This window comes from Heterodontus francisci, chromosome 19 (assembly GCF_036365525.1).
Source record: "Heterodontus francisci isolate sHetFra1 chromosome 19, sHetFra1.hap1, whole genome shotgun sequence".
NCBI lineage: Eukaryota > Metazoa > Chordata > Chondrichthyes > Heterodontiformes > Heterodontidae > Heterodontus > Heterodontus francisci.
This window is the reverse complement of record NC_090389.1, coordinates 28,451,859-28,466,980: the sequence shown is the minus strand read 5'-3', so window position 1 is coordinate 28,466,980 and position 15,122 is coordinate 28,451,859. Positions and strand designations below refer to the sequence as shown.

Below are 15,122 nucleotides of genomic sequence, written 5' to 3'. Positions count from 1 at the left end.
GGCACGACCTACCCGTCACAAAACCGTGCTGACTATCGATAATGAACTTATTCTTTTCAAGATGATTATAAATCCTGTCTCTTATAACCTTTTCCAACATCTTACCCATTTGCCGTATCAACTAAGCAATTCAGAGTAACAAAAAAGCTTTGCAAACATCAAACACGACACAGATATCCCCAAGCTGTCCACACTGGGAACACTTATTCCAGTAGACTCTTACTCTGTATTTTAAAAAACATGAAGTTTACTGATTTACGAAAAAAAGATTTTAACTCCAACAAGGATTAATCCTATCTCTTAAACAAAGTTTGCTGCTTCTCCTTCACTTACAGAATTGTGGCCTTAATGCCATCCATTTAAGTTAAATCAGTATGGACCTTCTTGAGCACTATGCCTCAAATACTCACTGAAACTTCAGGAGAACTCCACATGATGGAGTGGTTACTGTACAGATAGATAATGCTGTACTCACTCGCCCTGTAGTTCTGTGCAGTTTCCAGAGGGGCCAGTATACACAATGGAATCTTCATCGTAGAACATGATATACTGCCGGCAGAATTTCACCTGCTCGGCTCGCTCCAGATCCCTCTGAGACCATTCTGGAACAAAATCAAAATCAAAACTTTTTGAAGCCTCATGCACTGTATGTCTACAGCAGTGTCAACAAGTAAGTTACACATTTGGACAACTGGAGCGTACCTAATCCTGTTTCTGGTAAGCGACTATATTGAGGGGTGTACTTTCAAGCAGGTGGAATGCTCATAGTTGTGATACGTTTAGTCGTGGGAAGTTGATCTGGAAATAAAACAACCTAATTTTATGTCCATCTGTGGAGTCTTTTAAAGGGGCGTTGTACAGATTTTTGCTGTACAATTAAAGCTTAAATTTAGAGCAATAATCATAAAAGAGGATCCTGACAAAATATTGTTAGAAGCAGAGATGGTAGAGAGATAATGGATGGGGTGGAAATTGATAGACAGGATGTACTGGAAAGATTGGCTATGCTTAAAGTGGATAAGTTGCCTGGTCCAGATGGCTTGCATCCCAGATTGCTGAGAGAAATCCGGATGGAGAATAGCGGAAGAACTTGCCATAATCTTCCAATTTTTCCAAGATATGGGGGAGGTGCCAGAGGATTGGAGTGTGTCAAATGTGACACCTTATTCAAGAAAAGGTGTGTGGACATTCCGAGTAATTGCAGGCCAGTCAGTTTAACATCAGTGGTGGGTAAGGTGTTGAGAAACAATAATCAGGGAAAAAATTAACAGGCACTTGCAGAGGTTTGAGTTAATTAAGGGAATCCAGCACAGATTTGTAAAAGGCAGATTGTGTTTGACCAATCTAATTGAATTTTTTGATGAAGTAGCAGAGAAGGTTCATGAAGGGAATGGAGAAGATGTTGTCGATATGGATTTTAAGAAAGCATTTAACAAAGTACAACATAAAAGACCAATTGACAAAATTGATGTTCATGGAATAGGAAGGTCAGAGTCAGCCTGGATATAGAAAATGGCTTAAGGACAAAAACAGAGTCATGGTAAATGGTTGTTTTTCAGACCTCAAGATGGTAGACAGTGGTGTTCTGCAAGGGTCAGTGCCAGGACCTCTGCATTTTTTTGGTATATATAAATTACTTTGATATTGGAACATAGTCAAATTTCAAAATTTTTCAATTTTACGAAACTTGGAGGTGTGGCAAACAGTGAGGATGATACCAATTGACTGCAACAGGACATAGGTAGACTATGGGCAGACAAGTGGCAGATGGAATCGAATACAGAGAAATGAGAGGTGATGTATTTTGGCAGAAGGAATAGGGAGAAGCAATATAGACTTAATGGCACAATTCTAAAAACTGTGGAAGGCAGAGGTTCCTGGGGGCTTCATGTGCATAGATCTTTGAAGGTGGCAGGATATATCGAGTGGTTAGCAAAGCATATGGGATCTTGGCCTTCATAAATATAGGTATTGAATACAAAAGTAGGCAGTTATGCTGAACCTTTATAAATGTCTGGGATTGTAGGGCTGGAGGAGATTAGCGATAGGGAGGGGCAAGGCCATGGAGGGATTTGAAAACAAGGATGAGAATTTCAAAACCAAGACTTTGCTTGACCAGGAGCCAATGTAGGTCAGTGAGCAAAGGGGTGATAGGGGAATGGAACTTGGTGTGAGTTAAGACACGAGCAGCAGAGTTTAGGATGACCTCAAGTTTATGGACAGCAGAATGTGGGAGACCAGCCAGGAGTGTATTGGAATAGTCAAGTTTATCGGCATGAATGAGCGATGTTACGGAGGTGGAAATCGGCGGTCTTAGTGATGGCTCGAATATGAGATCAGAAGCTCATGTTGGGGTCAAAGGTGACACCAAGGTTGCAAACAGACTGGCTTAATCACAGACTATTGCCAGGGAGAGGAACAGAGTCGGTAGCGAGGGATCGGAGTTTTGAGTGAGGACCAAAAACAATTGCTTCAGTCTTCCCAATATTTAATTGGAGGAAATTTCTGCACATCCAGAATTGGATGTCAGATAAGCAGTCTGATAATTTACCAACAGTGGAGAAGTCAAAAGTAGTACTGATGAGGCAGAGCTGAGTGTCATTAGCGTACATGTGAAAACTAATGCCATGTGTTTGGAAGATGTTGCTGAGGAGCAGCATATAGATGGGAAATAGCAGGGGAACAAGGATAGATCTTTGGGGGTCACCAGATGTAATAATTAAGAGTATTGTGTCCAGTTTTGGTCACCACACTTTAGGAAGGATGGGAAGGTTGAGAGGGGACAGAGGAGATTTACCAGAATGGTTTCAGGGATGAGGGAATTGAGCTACAAGGTTAGGTTGGGAAAGCTGAGGTTGTTCTCCTTAGAGAAAATGAGGTTGAGGCGGGATTTGATAGAGGTGTAAAAGGTTTGACAGGTTTAGAAAAGGTAGACAAAGAAAAACTGTTCCCATTAGCTGATGGTACAAGGACTAGGGGATACTGATTTAAGGTTCTGGGGAAGAGATACAGGCAGGATGTGAGGAAAAACATTCTTATGCAGCAAATGGTAATGTCCTGGAATTCGTTGCCTGTGAGGGTGGTGGAAGCAGAGACGATCAATGATTTCAAAAGGAAATTGGATGAGCACTTGAGGGAAATAAACTTGCATAGCAACAGGGATGGAGCAGAGGTACGGTACTGACTGGATTGCTCTAATAGAGAGCTGGCATGGACTTGATGGGCCAAATGAGCTCCATCTGTGCTGTAATGGCTCTATGGTTTTTACTGTGTTCTGGAGATATGAAACTGGTAGATTCTAACTTCATATTGGAATTTCTTCAATCAGGTTTCTGCCTCTACCACAGCACTGAAAAGACCCTATTCAAAGTCACAATTGATAGCCTCTCACTGATGCATTTATCCTTCTCGTCTTTCCCAACTTCTCTGCAGTCTTTGACATGGTCTACTACAATATCCACCTCTATCACCTCTCCTATGTGGTCCAGCTCAGTAGGCCTGCCCTTGCCTGGTTCCGATCTTGTCTATCCAATTGTAGCCAGAGCATTTCAAACAATGGCTTCTTTTCCCATCCCCACATTACTTCTGGAGTCCCCTAATTCTTTGGTAATATCATCTGAACACGAGATGAGGTTCCAGATATATATTGATGACGCCCAACTCTACCTCTTCAACTATCTCAACCTCTCCATTGACTCTATGTTGCCAGAATGCTTCTATATTTTATCCATCACAAAGACAGCCTACTTCCAGCTCCTTAACATTGCCTGTCTCCTACGTTGCTTCAACCCATCTGTTGCCAAAATCCTTATCCATACAATACCAACTCCAGGCTCTCCTATTTCAATGCTCTACTGGCAAGCCTCCCATCCTCCTGTTTCGTAAACTTCAGCTTACCCAAAACTATGCTGCCCATATCTTAACTCATATCAAGTGCTCACTGAACTAAGTTGGTTCCTGGTCCCCTAAACCTCAAATTTAAAGTTCTCATCCTTTTTTAAAATCCCTCCATGGCCTCATCAAATTACTGAAAACTCTGGCCTGCTTTGCATTTTCCAGTCCTTTCACTCCACGATCGGTAGCCATGCCTTCAATCATCTAGGGCCTAAGCTCTGGAATTTCTTAACTGCTCTATCAATGACTCCTCTTTTAAGATGGTCTTTAAACCTTACCTGTTTGACCAAGCTTTTATTCACCCCTCCGAATATCTATCCCCTTTGATTCAGTGTCAATTTTTGTCTGATTACACTTCTTTGAAGCGCCTTGGGATGTTTATCTACATTAAAGCATTGCACATCACCTGAACATGAGAGGAGGTTCTGATGTCGTCTTCTTTTTTCCTCAATCAAGGATTCCCCCCCACTGTGGTTGACAGGGCCCTCAACTGTGTCCAAGCCATTTCCTCACTTCTGCCCTCACCCCTTCTCCTCCCTCCTAAAACCGCGACAGGGATCCCCCTGTCCTCACTTTCCACCCCACCGGCCTACACATCCAAAGGATCATCCTCTGCCATTTCCACCACCTCCAGCATGATGCCACCACCAAACTTCCCCTCGCCTCCAGTCAGCAATCCGAAGGGATCGTTCCCTCCGTGACACCCTGGTCCACTCCTCCATTACTCCCAACACCTTGTCCCCTTCCCACGGCACCTTCCTATGCAATCGCAGGTAGTGTAATAACTGCCCTTTTACCTCCTCTCTCCTCACTATCCAAGGCCCCAAACACTCCTTTCAGGTGAAGCAGCGATTTACTTGTACTTTTTTCAATTTAGTATACTGTATTCACTGGTCACAATGCAGGCTCCTCTACACTGCGGAGATGAAATGTAGATTGGGTGACTGCTTTGCAGAACACCTCTGCTCAGTCCCAAAACAGGACCCCAAGCTTCCAGTCGCTTGCTATTTCAACAGACCACCACCCACCCCTGCTCTCATGCCCACATCTGTGTTCGGGGCCTGCTGCAGTGTTCCAGTGAACATCAACGCAAGCTCGAGGAACAGCACCTTATTTTCCGATTAGGTACACTACAGCCTACCGGACTGAATATTGAGTTCAATAATTTCAGAGCATGACTGGCCCTTTTTAGTTTTATTTTATTCCATTTTTTTAAACCATGTGCCTGCCTACTGTTTTTTTCATGCTTGTGCTTATGGCTAGGGCTGTTCATTATTCTGTCATTAACACTCCCTCTGCACTAATGCTTTGTCTTTCAACACACCATTAGCACACTCTCTTTGCCTTTGTCCCATGACCTTGTCAGTTAATCTCTCCTGCCCTCTGTCCTATCATACACCTTCCCTTTTGTTCTCTTCCCCCTCCCATCCACACTTTACTTGTTTAAAATCCATTACATTTCTAACCTTTACCAGTTTTAATGAAAGGTCACTGACCTGAAACGTTAACCCTGCTTCACTCTCAACAGATGCTGCCAGACCTGCTGAGTATTTCCAGCACTTCCTGTTTTTATTTTAGTATAAATGCAAATAATTGTTGCTGAAGGGGGAACAAGACACACTCCATGAAACAGAATGTGGTTAATGTGCAACTGGTTATTTTGCACTCCATTATGACATCTCATTGCACTCGATTAAATTGGACAGGTGGACAAAGGAAAACAGGTTGAAGGAATACAGGAAAAGAGTGGATAAATTAGATGAGAGCTATTTATTTGCATGGAGAGCAAATGCAAACATGTAGTGGTTGGATTCAATAATCTACTTCCACCCACAAATACTGTAAATCATCACACAACACTGCTAAAAAATTTAATTTTGTTGTGTGTATTATAAATACTGCACTCTGGTCTGACTAGGATCGACTGTCCTTTATTCTGAACTATACTTCTTCTTTGGCCTCCTTGTCTCGAGAGACAATGGGTAAGCGCCTAGAGGTGGTCAGTGGTGTCAGTCGCTGTGAGGCAACTATGGAGTGACCTCTCCATGGCGCATGCCTGGGCGAATGTATGGAGGTTGAGAGTTGCCCAAGCGTCAAAACCCCCCTCTCGGCCTTTCTGGTGGGGTCCAAAGGAGTGCAGAGCACGACGTTTGGCACCGGTATGGCTGCAGGAACTGCCGGAAACATGCCAAAGGTGACACATGACCGCCTACGGGGTTCCACTCCGGATTTTCTGTTAGGGTTTACTCCCTTAGCCGTGGTCTCTCCCGAGACGCCCACAAGGCAGCTGTTCATTTGACAAATAAAACAAGTTAGGGTTATACCCTCATAACCAAAAAATACTTGCTGCAGTCAGGTGGGAGTTGAACAGTGCAAACCACCCTCACCAGGTGGCCGTAACCAATTGGGGGCTTGTCTGGGATCTGAACTGCCAGACAAACGGGAAATTTGGAAAACGGGAGGGAAAATTGACCTCTAAATTGTGGAAGGGTAAACAAACAGGTTTTCTTGTACTCTTCTGTTTTCCTCTACAGTGCTAGGAACAAAAGAAATGGCCACATTTAATGCTAAGGAGTTTGTGCAGCAGGGAGAGATATCCCATGATACAAACATACGAACACGAATTATGAGAAGTAGGCCATTCGACCCCTCTAGCCTGCTCCGCCTTTCAAGAAGATCATGGCTGATGTGTGTGTGTCTGGAATTCCACACTCCCATCTACCCACGATAACCTTTGATTCCCTTGCCTAACAAGAATCTATCTACCCCCACCTTAAAATTATTCAATGACCCTGCCTCCACCACCTTCTGAGGTAGAGTGCTCCAAAGTCGCACAACCCTCAGAGAAAAAATTTCTCCTCATCTCTGTCTTAAAAGGGCAATCCAAATTTTAAAATGGTGCCCCCTCGTTATGGACTCACCCACAAGAGGAAACATCCTTTCCACATCCACCTTGTCAAGACCATTCTTGATCTTATGTACTTCAATCAAGTCTCCACTCACTCTTCTAAACTCCAGTGAAAACAAGCCCAGTCTGTCCAACTTTTACTCAAAAGACAACCCGCTCATTCCAGGTATCAATCTAGTAAACCTCCTCTGAACCACCTCCAACGCATTCATATCCTTCCTTAAATAAGGTGACCAAAACTGCAGCAATGAATAAAGAAGGCTAATGGAATGCTATCCTTTATGATGAGAAGAATTGAAAATAAAAGTAAGGATGTTATGCTTCAGTTATACAGGGCATTGGTGAACAACAGGTATACCGTTTTGGATACTGTTGGGGGAGACGACTTACCAGGGGTAGGCAATGGGATACAGGTCTCTGGCGCAGAGTCTGTCCCTGTTGCTCAGAAGGGAAGGGGTAAGAGGAGCAGAGCATTATGTACCCTCTCCAAAGCCTCCACCGTCCTTCTGGTAGTGTAGTGACCAGAATTGCATGCAATATTCCAAGTGTGGCCTAACTAAGGTCCTGTACAGCTGCAGCATGACTTGCCAATTTTAAGACTCTGTGCCCCGACCGATGAAGGCAAGCATGCTGTATGCCGCCTTGACTACCTTATCCACCTGCGTTGCCACTTTCAGTGACCTGTGGACCTGTACGCCCAGATCTCTCTGCCTGTCAATACTCCGAAGGGTTCTGCCATTTACTGTATACTTCCCACCTGCATTCTTTCTTTCTTTGGCCTCCTTGTCTCGAGAGACAATGGGTAAGCGCCTAGAGGTGGTCACACCTGCATTAGACCTTCCAAAATGCATTACCTCACATTTGTCCGGATTAAACTCCATCTGTCATTTCTCCGCCCAAGTCTCCAACTGCTCTATATCCTGCTGTATCCTCTGACAATCCTCATCACTATCCGCAACTCCACCAACCTTTGTGTCATCCGCAAACTTACTAATCAGACCAGCTACATTTTCCTCCAAATCATTTATATATACTACAAAGCGCAAAGGTCCCAGCACTGATCCCTGAGGAACACCACTAGTCACATCCCTCCATTCAGAAAAGCACCCTTCCATTGCTACTCTCTGTGTTCTCTGACCGAGCCAGTTCTGTATCCATCTTGCCAGCTCATCTCTGAACCCATGTGACTTCACCTTTTGTACCAGTCTACCATGAGGGACCTTGTCAAAGGCTTTACTAAAGTCCATGTAGACAACATCCACTGCCCTTCCTTCATCAATCAACTTCGTCACTTCCTCAAAACACTAGATCAAGTTAGTGAGACACGACCTCCCCTTCGCAAAACCATGCTGCCTCTAGCTAATAAGTCCATTTGTTTCCAAATGGGAGTAAATCCTGTCCCGAAGAATCCTCTCTAATAATTTCCCTACCTCTGACTTAAGGCTCACCGGCCTATAATTTCCTGGATTATCCTTGCTACCCTTCTTAAACAAAGGAACAACATTGGCTATTCTCCAGTCCTCTGGGACCTCACCTGTAGCCAATGAGGATGCAAAGATTTCTGTCAAGGCCCCAGCAATTTCCTCCCTTGCCTCCCTCAGTATTCTGGGGTAGATCCCAGACTCATCATCCACCAAGTCCTCCTCTTTGGTGATGCAAAGTACTCATTTAGTACCTCGCCCATTTCCTCTGGCTCCACACATAGATTCCCTCCTCTGACCTTGAGTGGGCCAACCCTTTCCCTGGCTACCCTCTTGCTCTTTATATACATATAAAAAGCCTTGGGATTCTCCTTAATCCTGTTTGCCAATGACTTTTCATGACCCCTTTTAGCCCTCCTGACTCTTTGCTTAAGTTCCTTCCTACTTTCTTTATATTCCTCAAGGGCTTTGTCCGTTCCCAGCCTTCTAGCCCTTACGAATGCTTCCTTTTTCTTTTTGACGAGGCTCGCAATATCCCTCGTTATCCAAGGTTCCCGAAACTTGCCAAACTTAACCTTCTTCCTCACAGGAACATGCTGGTCCTGGATTCTAATCAACTGACGTTTGAAAGACTCCCACATGTCAGATGTTGATTTACCCTCAAACAGCCACCCCCAATCTAAATTCTTCAGTTCCTGCCTCTTAATGTTATAATTAGCCTTCCCCCAATTTAGTACGTTCACCCGAGGACTACTCTTATCTTTATCCACAAGTACCTTAAAACTTACGGAATTATGGTCACTGCTCCCGAAATGCTCCCCTACTGAGACTTCGACCACCTGGCCGGGCTCATTCCCCAATACCAGGTCCAGTCTGGCCCCTTCCCTAGTTGGACTATCTACATATTGTTTCAAGAAGCCCTCCTGGATGCTCCTTACAAATTCTGCCCCATCCAAGCCCCTAGCACTAAGTGAGTCCCAGTTAAGATAGGGGAAGTTAAAATCACCCACCACAACAACCCTGTTGCTTTTACATCTTTCCAAAATCTGTCTACATATCTGTTCCTCTATCTCCCGCTGGCTGTTGGGAGGCCTGTAGTAAACCCCCAACATCATGACTGCACCCTTCCTATTCCTGAGCTCTACCCATATTGCCTTGCTGCATGAGCCCTCCGAGGTGTCCTCCCGCAGTACTTCTTTGGCCTCCTTATCTCGATAGACAATGGATACGCGCCTGGAGGTGGTCAGTGGTTTGTGAAGCAGCACCTGGAGTGGCTATAAAGGCGAATTCTAGAGTGACAGGCTCTTCCACAGGTGCTGCAGAGAAATTTGTTTGTCGGGGCTGTTGCACAGTTGGCTCTCCCCTTGCGCCTCTGTCTTTTTTCCTGCCAACTACTAAGTCTCCCGCAGTACAGCTGTGATATCCTCCTAAACCACTAATGCAACTCCCCCACCCCTTTTACATCCCCCTCTATCCCGCCTGAAGCTTCTAAATCCCAGAACAGTTAGCTGCCAATCCTGTCCTTCCCTCAACCACGTCTCTGTAATAGCAACAACATCATAGTTCCAAGTACTAATCCAAGCTCTAAGTTGATCTGCCTTACCTGTTATACTTCTCGCATTGAAACAAATGTATTTCAGAACACCAGTCCCGCTGTGCTCAGCAACATCTCCCTGCCTGCTCTTCCTCTTAGTCTTACTGGCCTGATTTACTAGCTCCCCCTCAGTTATTTCACCTGCTCTCCTACTGTTATGAGCGGCATGGACAGAGTGGATACTCAGAAGTTTTTTCCCAGGGTGGAAGAGTCAGTTACTAGGGGACATCGGTTTAAGGTGAGAGGGGCAAAGTTTAGAGGGGATGTGCGAGGCAAGTTTTTTACAGAGGGTGGTGAGTGCCTGGAACCTGCTGCCAGGGGAGGTGGTGGAAGCAGATACGATAGTGACGTTTAAGAGACATCTTGACAAATACATGAATAGGAAGGGAATAGAGGGATATGGGCCCCGGAAGTGCAGAAGGTGTTAGTTTAGGCAGGCATCAAGATCGGCGCAGGCTTGGAGGGCCGAATGGCCTGTTCCTGTGCTGTACTGTTCTTTGCTCTGGTTCCCACCCCCCTGCCACACTAGTTTAAACCCTCCTGAGTGACGCTAGCAAACCTCGCAGCCAGGATATTTGTGCCCCTCCAGTTTAGATGCATCCCGTCCTTCTTGTACAGGTCCCACCTGTCCCGGACGACATCCCAATGATCCAGATATTTGAAACCCTCCCTCCTACACCAGCGCTGTTCAGCCACGTGTTTAGCTGCACTATCCTCTTATTTCTAACCTCACTGGCACGTGGCACAGGGAGTAATCCCGAGATTACAACCCTAGAGGTCCTGTTTTTTTTTAAACTTTCTACCTAACTCGCTGAACTCCCCCTGCAGGACCTTGTCACTCTTCCTGCCTATGTCGTTAATACCAATGTGTACCACAACCTCTGGCTGCTCACCCTCCCCCTTCAGAATGTCCCCTGTCCGTTCAGAGGCATCCTTGACCCTGGCACCAGAGAGGCAACATACCATCCTGGAGTCTCTTTCACGTCCACAGAAGCACCTATCTGTGCCCCTGACTATAGAGTCCCCTATCACTATTGCTCTTCTGCACTTTGTCCCTCCCTGAACAACAATGCCAGCCGTGCTGCCACTGCTCTGGCTGCTGCTGTTGTTTTCCCCTGATAGGCCACCCCCCCACTCCCCCCCCCCCCTCCAGGAGTACCCAAAACAATATACTTGTTAGAGAGGGGGACAGCCACAGGGGATTCCTGCACTGAGTGCCTGCCCCTTCTAGCGGTCACCCATCTATGTGCCTGCACCTTGGGTGTAACCACCTCTCTAAAACTCCTGTCTATGATACTTTCTGCCACCTGCATGCTCCTAAGTGTAACCACCTCTCTAAAACTCCTGTCTACGATGCTTTCTGCCACCTGCATGCTCCTATGAGCATCCAATTGCTGCTCCAACCGATCCATGTGGTCTGTGAGGAGCTGCAACTGGGTACACCTCTTGCAGATGTAGTCGTCCGGAACGCTGGAAGCGTCACGGACCTCCCACATCTCACAGGTGAAACGCTTGAAACGACATTTCTAGCAATAATTCATAAGTTAATTTAAAATAAATACTTAAATACTTATTAAATCCTTACTAAATTAAGTTACAATTAACTATATGGTCCCTAGCGCTAGATTTCTACTATAAATATTAAATGCTAAATACAGTAATCTCCTCCCTCCGGTTTAGTTCCTCCTCTACTTATTAATTAATTAGTTAATTGGGGTTTTAATCAATTTTAATCAATGTTTTATTTTCAAATTCAGTGCAGATTCCCTACCAGCCAATCAGGTCACAGTTTTCCTGTGACGTCACTGACATCAGACAAGAATCAACAGGGTATTCTCCCATGAAAGAACCGGCATGAAGTCTGCGTTAAATTTGAATCCAGATATTGGAGTAGAAGTAACAGTGCACCCTAGCCTACTGTATGCACTAAGTCCCATTCACCCATCGCCTCTGTGCTTGCTGACTGGCTCCCGACCTGCTAATGCCTCAGATTTAAAGTTCGCTTTCTTGTTTTCAAATCCCTGCATGATCTTGCCTCACACCCTGCCCCCCACCCCTACTTTTCTGTAATCTCCTCCAACCATCATGAGATTTCTGCACTCCTCCAAATCTGGTCTCCGATGCATCCCCAATGTTAAATCACCATTGGAGGCTGTGCCTTTAGCTGCCTAGGTCCTAAAATCTGGAATTTCTTCTGTAATCTTCTCCGCCTCCCCCGCCTCCTTTCGTATGTTCCTTAAAACCTAGCACTTCGACCAAATTTCGGTCATTAGTATCTCATGTAGCTTGGTGTCAAAATTTGTTTGATAATGCTCCTGTGAATTCTCAAACCATTAGGATAGATTCAGAACAGATCTAGCAACTCAAAACTAGGCATCCATGAGGTGCTCTAGGCATCCATGAGGTACTTTGGGTCATCATCAGTAGCAGAATTGTATTCAATCACAATGTGTAACCTCATAGCCTGGCATATCCCTCACTCTACTACTGCCATCAAGCCAAGGAATCAACCCTAGTTCAATGAAGAGTGCAGGAGGGCATGCCAGGAGCAGCACCAGTCATACTTAAAAATGAGATGTCAACCTGATGAAGCTACAACACAAGGACTACTTGCATGCCAAATAGCAGAAGCAGCATGCAATAGACACAGCTAAGCAATCCCACAACCAGTGGATCAAATCAAAGCTCTGCAGTCCTGCCACATCCAGTTGTGAATGGTGGTGGATGATTAAACAATTAACAGGAGGAGGAGGTTCCATAAATATCCTGATCCTCACTGATGGGGGGAGCCCAGCACATTAGTGCAAAAGAAGAGGCTGAAGCATTTGCAACCAGCTTCAGCCAGAAGTGCCAAGTGGATGGTTTATCTCAGACTCCTCCTGAGGTTCCCTGCATCACAGATGCCAATCTTCAGCCAATTTGATTCACTCCACGTGATATCAAGAGACGGCTCAAAGCACTGGATACTGCAAAGATTATGGGCCTTGACAACATCCCGGCAGCAGTACTGAAGACTTGTGCTCCAGAACTAGCCATATCACCAGCCAAGCTGTTCTAGTACAGCTACAACACTGGCATCTACCCAATAATGTGGAAAATTGCCCAAGAAGGTCCTTTACACAAAAAGCAGGACAAATCTAATCTGGCCAATTAACATCCCATCAGCCTCCTCTCGTTCATCAGCAAAGTGATGGAACGTGTCTTCGGCAGTGCTATTAAGTGGCACTTAATCAGCAATAACCTGCTCACTGATGCTCAGCTTGGCTTCTGCCAGCACCACTTGGCTCCTGACCTCATTACGGCCTTGGTCCAAACATGGACAAAAGAGCTGAACTCAAGAGGGGAGGTGGGAGTGACTGCCCTTGGCATCAAGGCAGCATTTGACTGAGTGTGGCATCAAGGAGCCCTAGACAAATTGAAGTCAATGGGAATCAGGGGGGAAAACTCTCCACTGGTTGGAATCATACTTAGCACAAAGGAAGATGGTTGTGGTTGTTGGAAGTCAAATCATCTCACCTCCAGGACATCACTGCAGGAGTTCCTTAGGGCAGTGCCCTAGGCCCAACCATCTTCAGCTGCTTCATCAATGACCTTCCCTCCATCAGAAGGTCAGAAGTAGGGATGTTTGCTGATGATTGCATAATGTTCAGTACCACTTACAACTCTTCAGATACTAAAGCATATGCAGCAAGAACTGGACAACATTCAGGTCTGGGCTGATAATTAACAAGTAACATTTGCGCCAGGCAATGACGATCTCCAACAAGAGAGAATCTAACCATCGCTCCTTGACATTCAATGGCATTACCGTCGCTGAATCCCCCACTATCAACATCCTGGGAGTTGCCATTGACCCGAAATTGAACTGAACCAGCCATATAAGTACTGTGGCTGCAAGATCAGATCAGAGACTGGGAATTCTGAGGTGAGTAACTCACTTCCTGTCTCCCCAAATCCTGTCCACCATCTACAAGGCACAAGTCAGGAGTGTGATGGAATACTCTCCACTTTCCTGGATGAGTGCAGCTCCAACAACACTCAAGAAGCTTGACACCATCCAGGACAAAGCAGTCCGCTTGATCGGTACCCTATCCACCATATTAGACATTCACTGCTTCCACCACCGATGTACAGTGGTAGCAGTGTGTACCCTATACAAAATGTACTGCAGCAACTCACCAAGGCTCCTTCGCCAGCACCTTTCAAACCTGTGACCTCTACCACCTAGAAGGACAAGGGGAGCAGAGGCATGGGAACATCACCACCTGCAAGTTCCCCTCCAAGCCAAAACACCATTCCTTCACTGTCGCTGAATTAAAATTCTGGAACTCCCTTCCTAATAGCACTGTGCGACTACCTGCACCAGATGGACTGCAGTGGTTCAAGAAGGTGGCTCACCACCTGCTTCCCAAGGGCAATTAGGTATGGGCAACAAATGCTGGCCTTGCCAGTGACACTCACATCCCATGAAAGAATAAAAATAAGTATTAGCCTGGTGACCCAATTTCCTGAGCATTAACCTTAACCACTCATTATAATTAGTAGAACGCATAGTATTACACCTCGAGCTATCACAGAACATGTAGACGCGATACCATAGGTGCTCTCCCACGGTTCCATAGGTGCTCTACACCATTTCCCAGTAGTCAAACTTTCCTAATTTACTAATTGTCATGGCAGTTTCTGTAACTATACTGCAAAGTTACAAACCACTTGACGGCAACCTAAGTTCAGTACAGCAGCAGTTCATGCCAAATAGAATGGGCCCTTCATTAGATTAATTCTTCCCTCTCCAAAAAGATAAAGTATATTACTCCACTTATCCTGTAGACAACAAAGTTCTTTGCTCCAGTTACCTGTATAGATGTTGCAGTGCTTCCCCCCATACTGGGAAATGACCTCTGGTCCAATGCAGGCTTTTGACAGAGATGGAAATTTGCTCAACTCTTTGTAGATCCCAGCAATCTCCTTGGCATTGGTGACAACCTTCAACAAGAAAAATAGTATGACTTATTCATGATATCAAGTACAATTTTGAAGTTGATCCTTCACTAAGTGCCTGACATTGGATTTGGTTCACATGTGGCATGAGACATATTTTATTTAGCAGCTACATTCATTTCAAGTTTTAGCACAAGAACTGGGCCCCTCCATAGGTAGTACTCTCTTTGCTGAGTCAGAAGGTTCAAGCACCATTACAGAACTCAGCAGGTAATCTAGGCTTGCACTTTAGAAGTGCTGCATTGTCAGCTGTACTCTTTTGGAGGAGACATTAAACCAAGACCTTGTATGACTGTTCAGGTAA

At 45.3% G+C, this 15,122-nt stretch overlaps 1 protein-coding gene across 5 annotated transcripts in view; it reads right to left on the bottom strand.

Moving 5' to 3' along the window:
- Positions 1-15,122, bottom strand: part of LOC137380008 (acylamino-acid-releasing enzyme-like) — a 97,663-nt gene that overhangs the window by 63,989 nt on the left and 18,552 nt on the right. For all 5 annotated transcript variants that reach the window (XM_068051483.1, XM_068051479.1, XM_068051480.1 and 2 more), the window contains exons 2-3: positions 14,674-14,803; positions 476-602 (exon numbers count right to left, since the gene is read on the bottom strand). In XM_068051483.1, coding sequence (XP_067907584.1) covers positions 476-543 — 68 coding nt within the window. In that variant the 5' untranslated portion in view covers positions 544-602; positions 14,674-14,803. The remainder of the gene's footprint in view (positions 1-475; positions 603-14,673; positions 14,804-15,122) is intronic.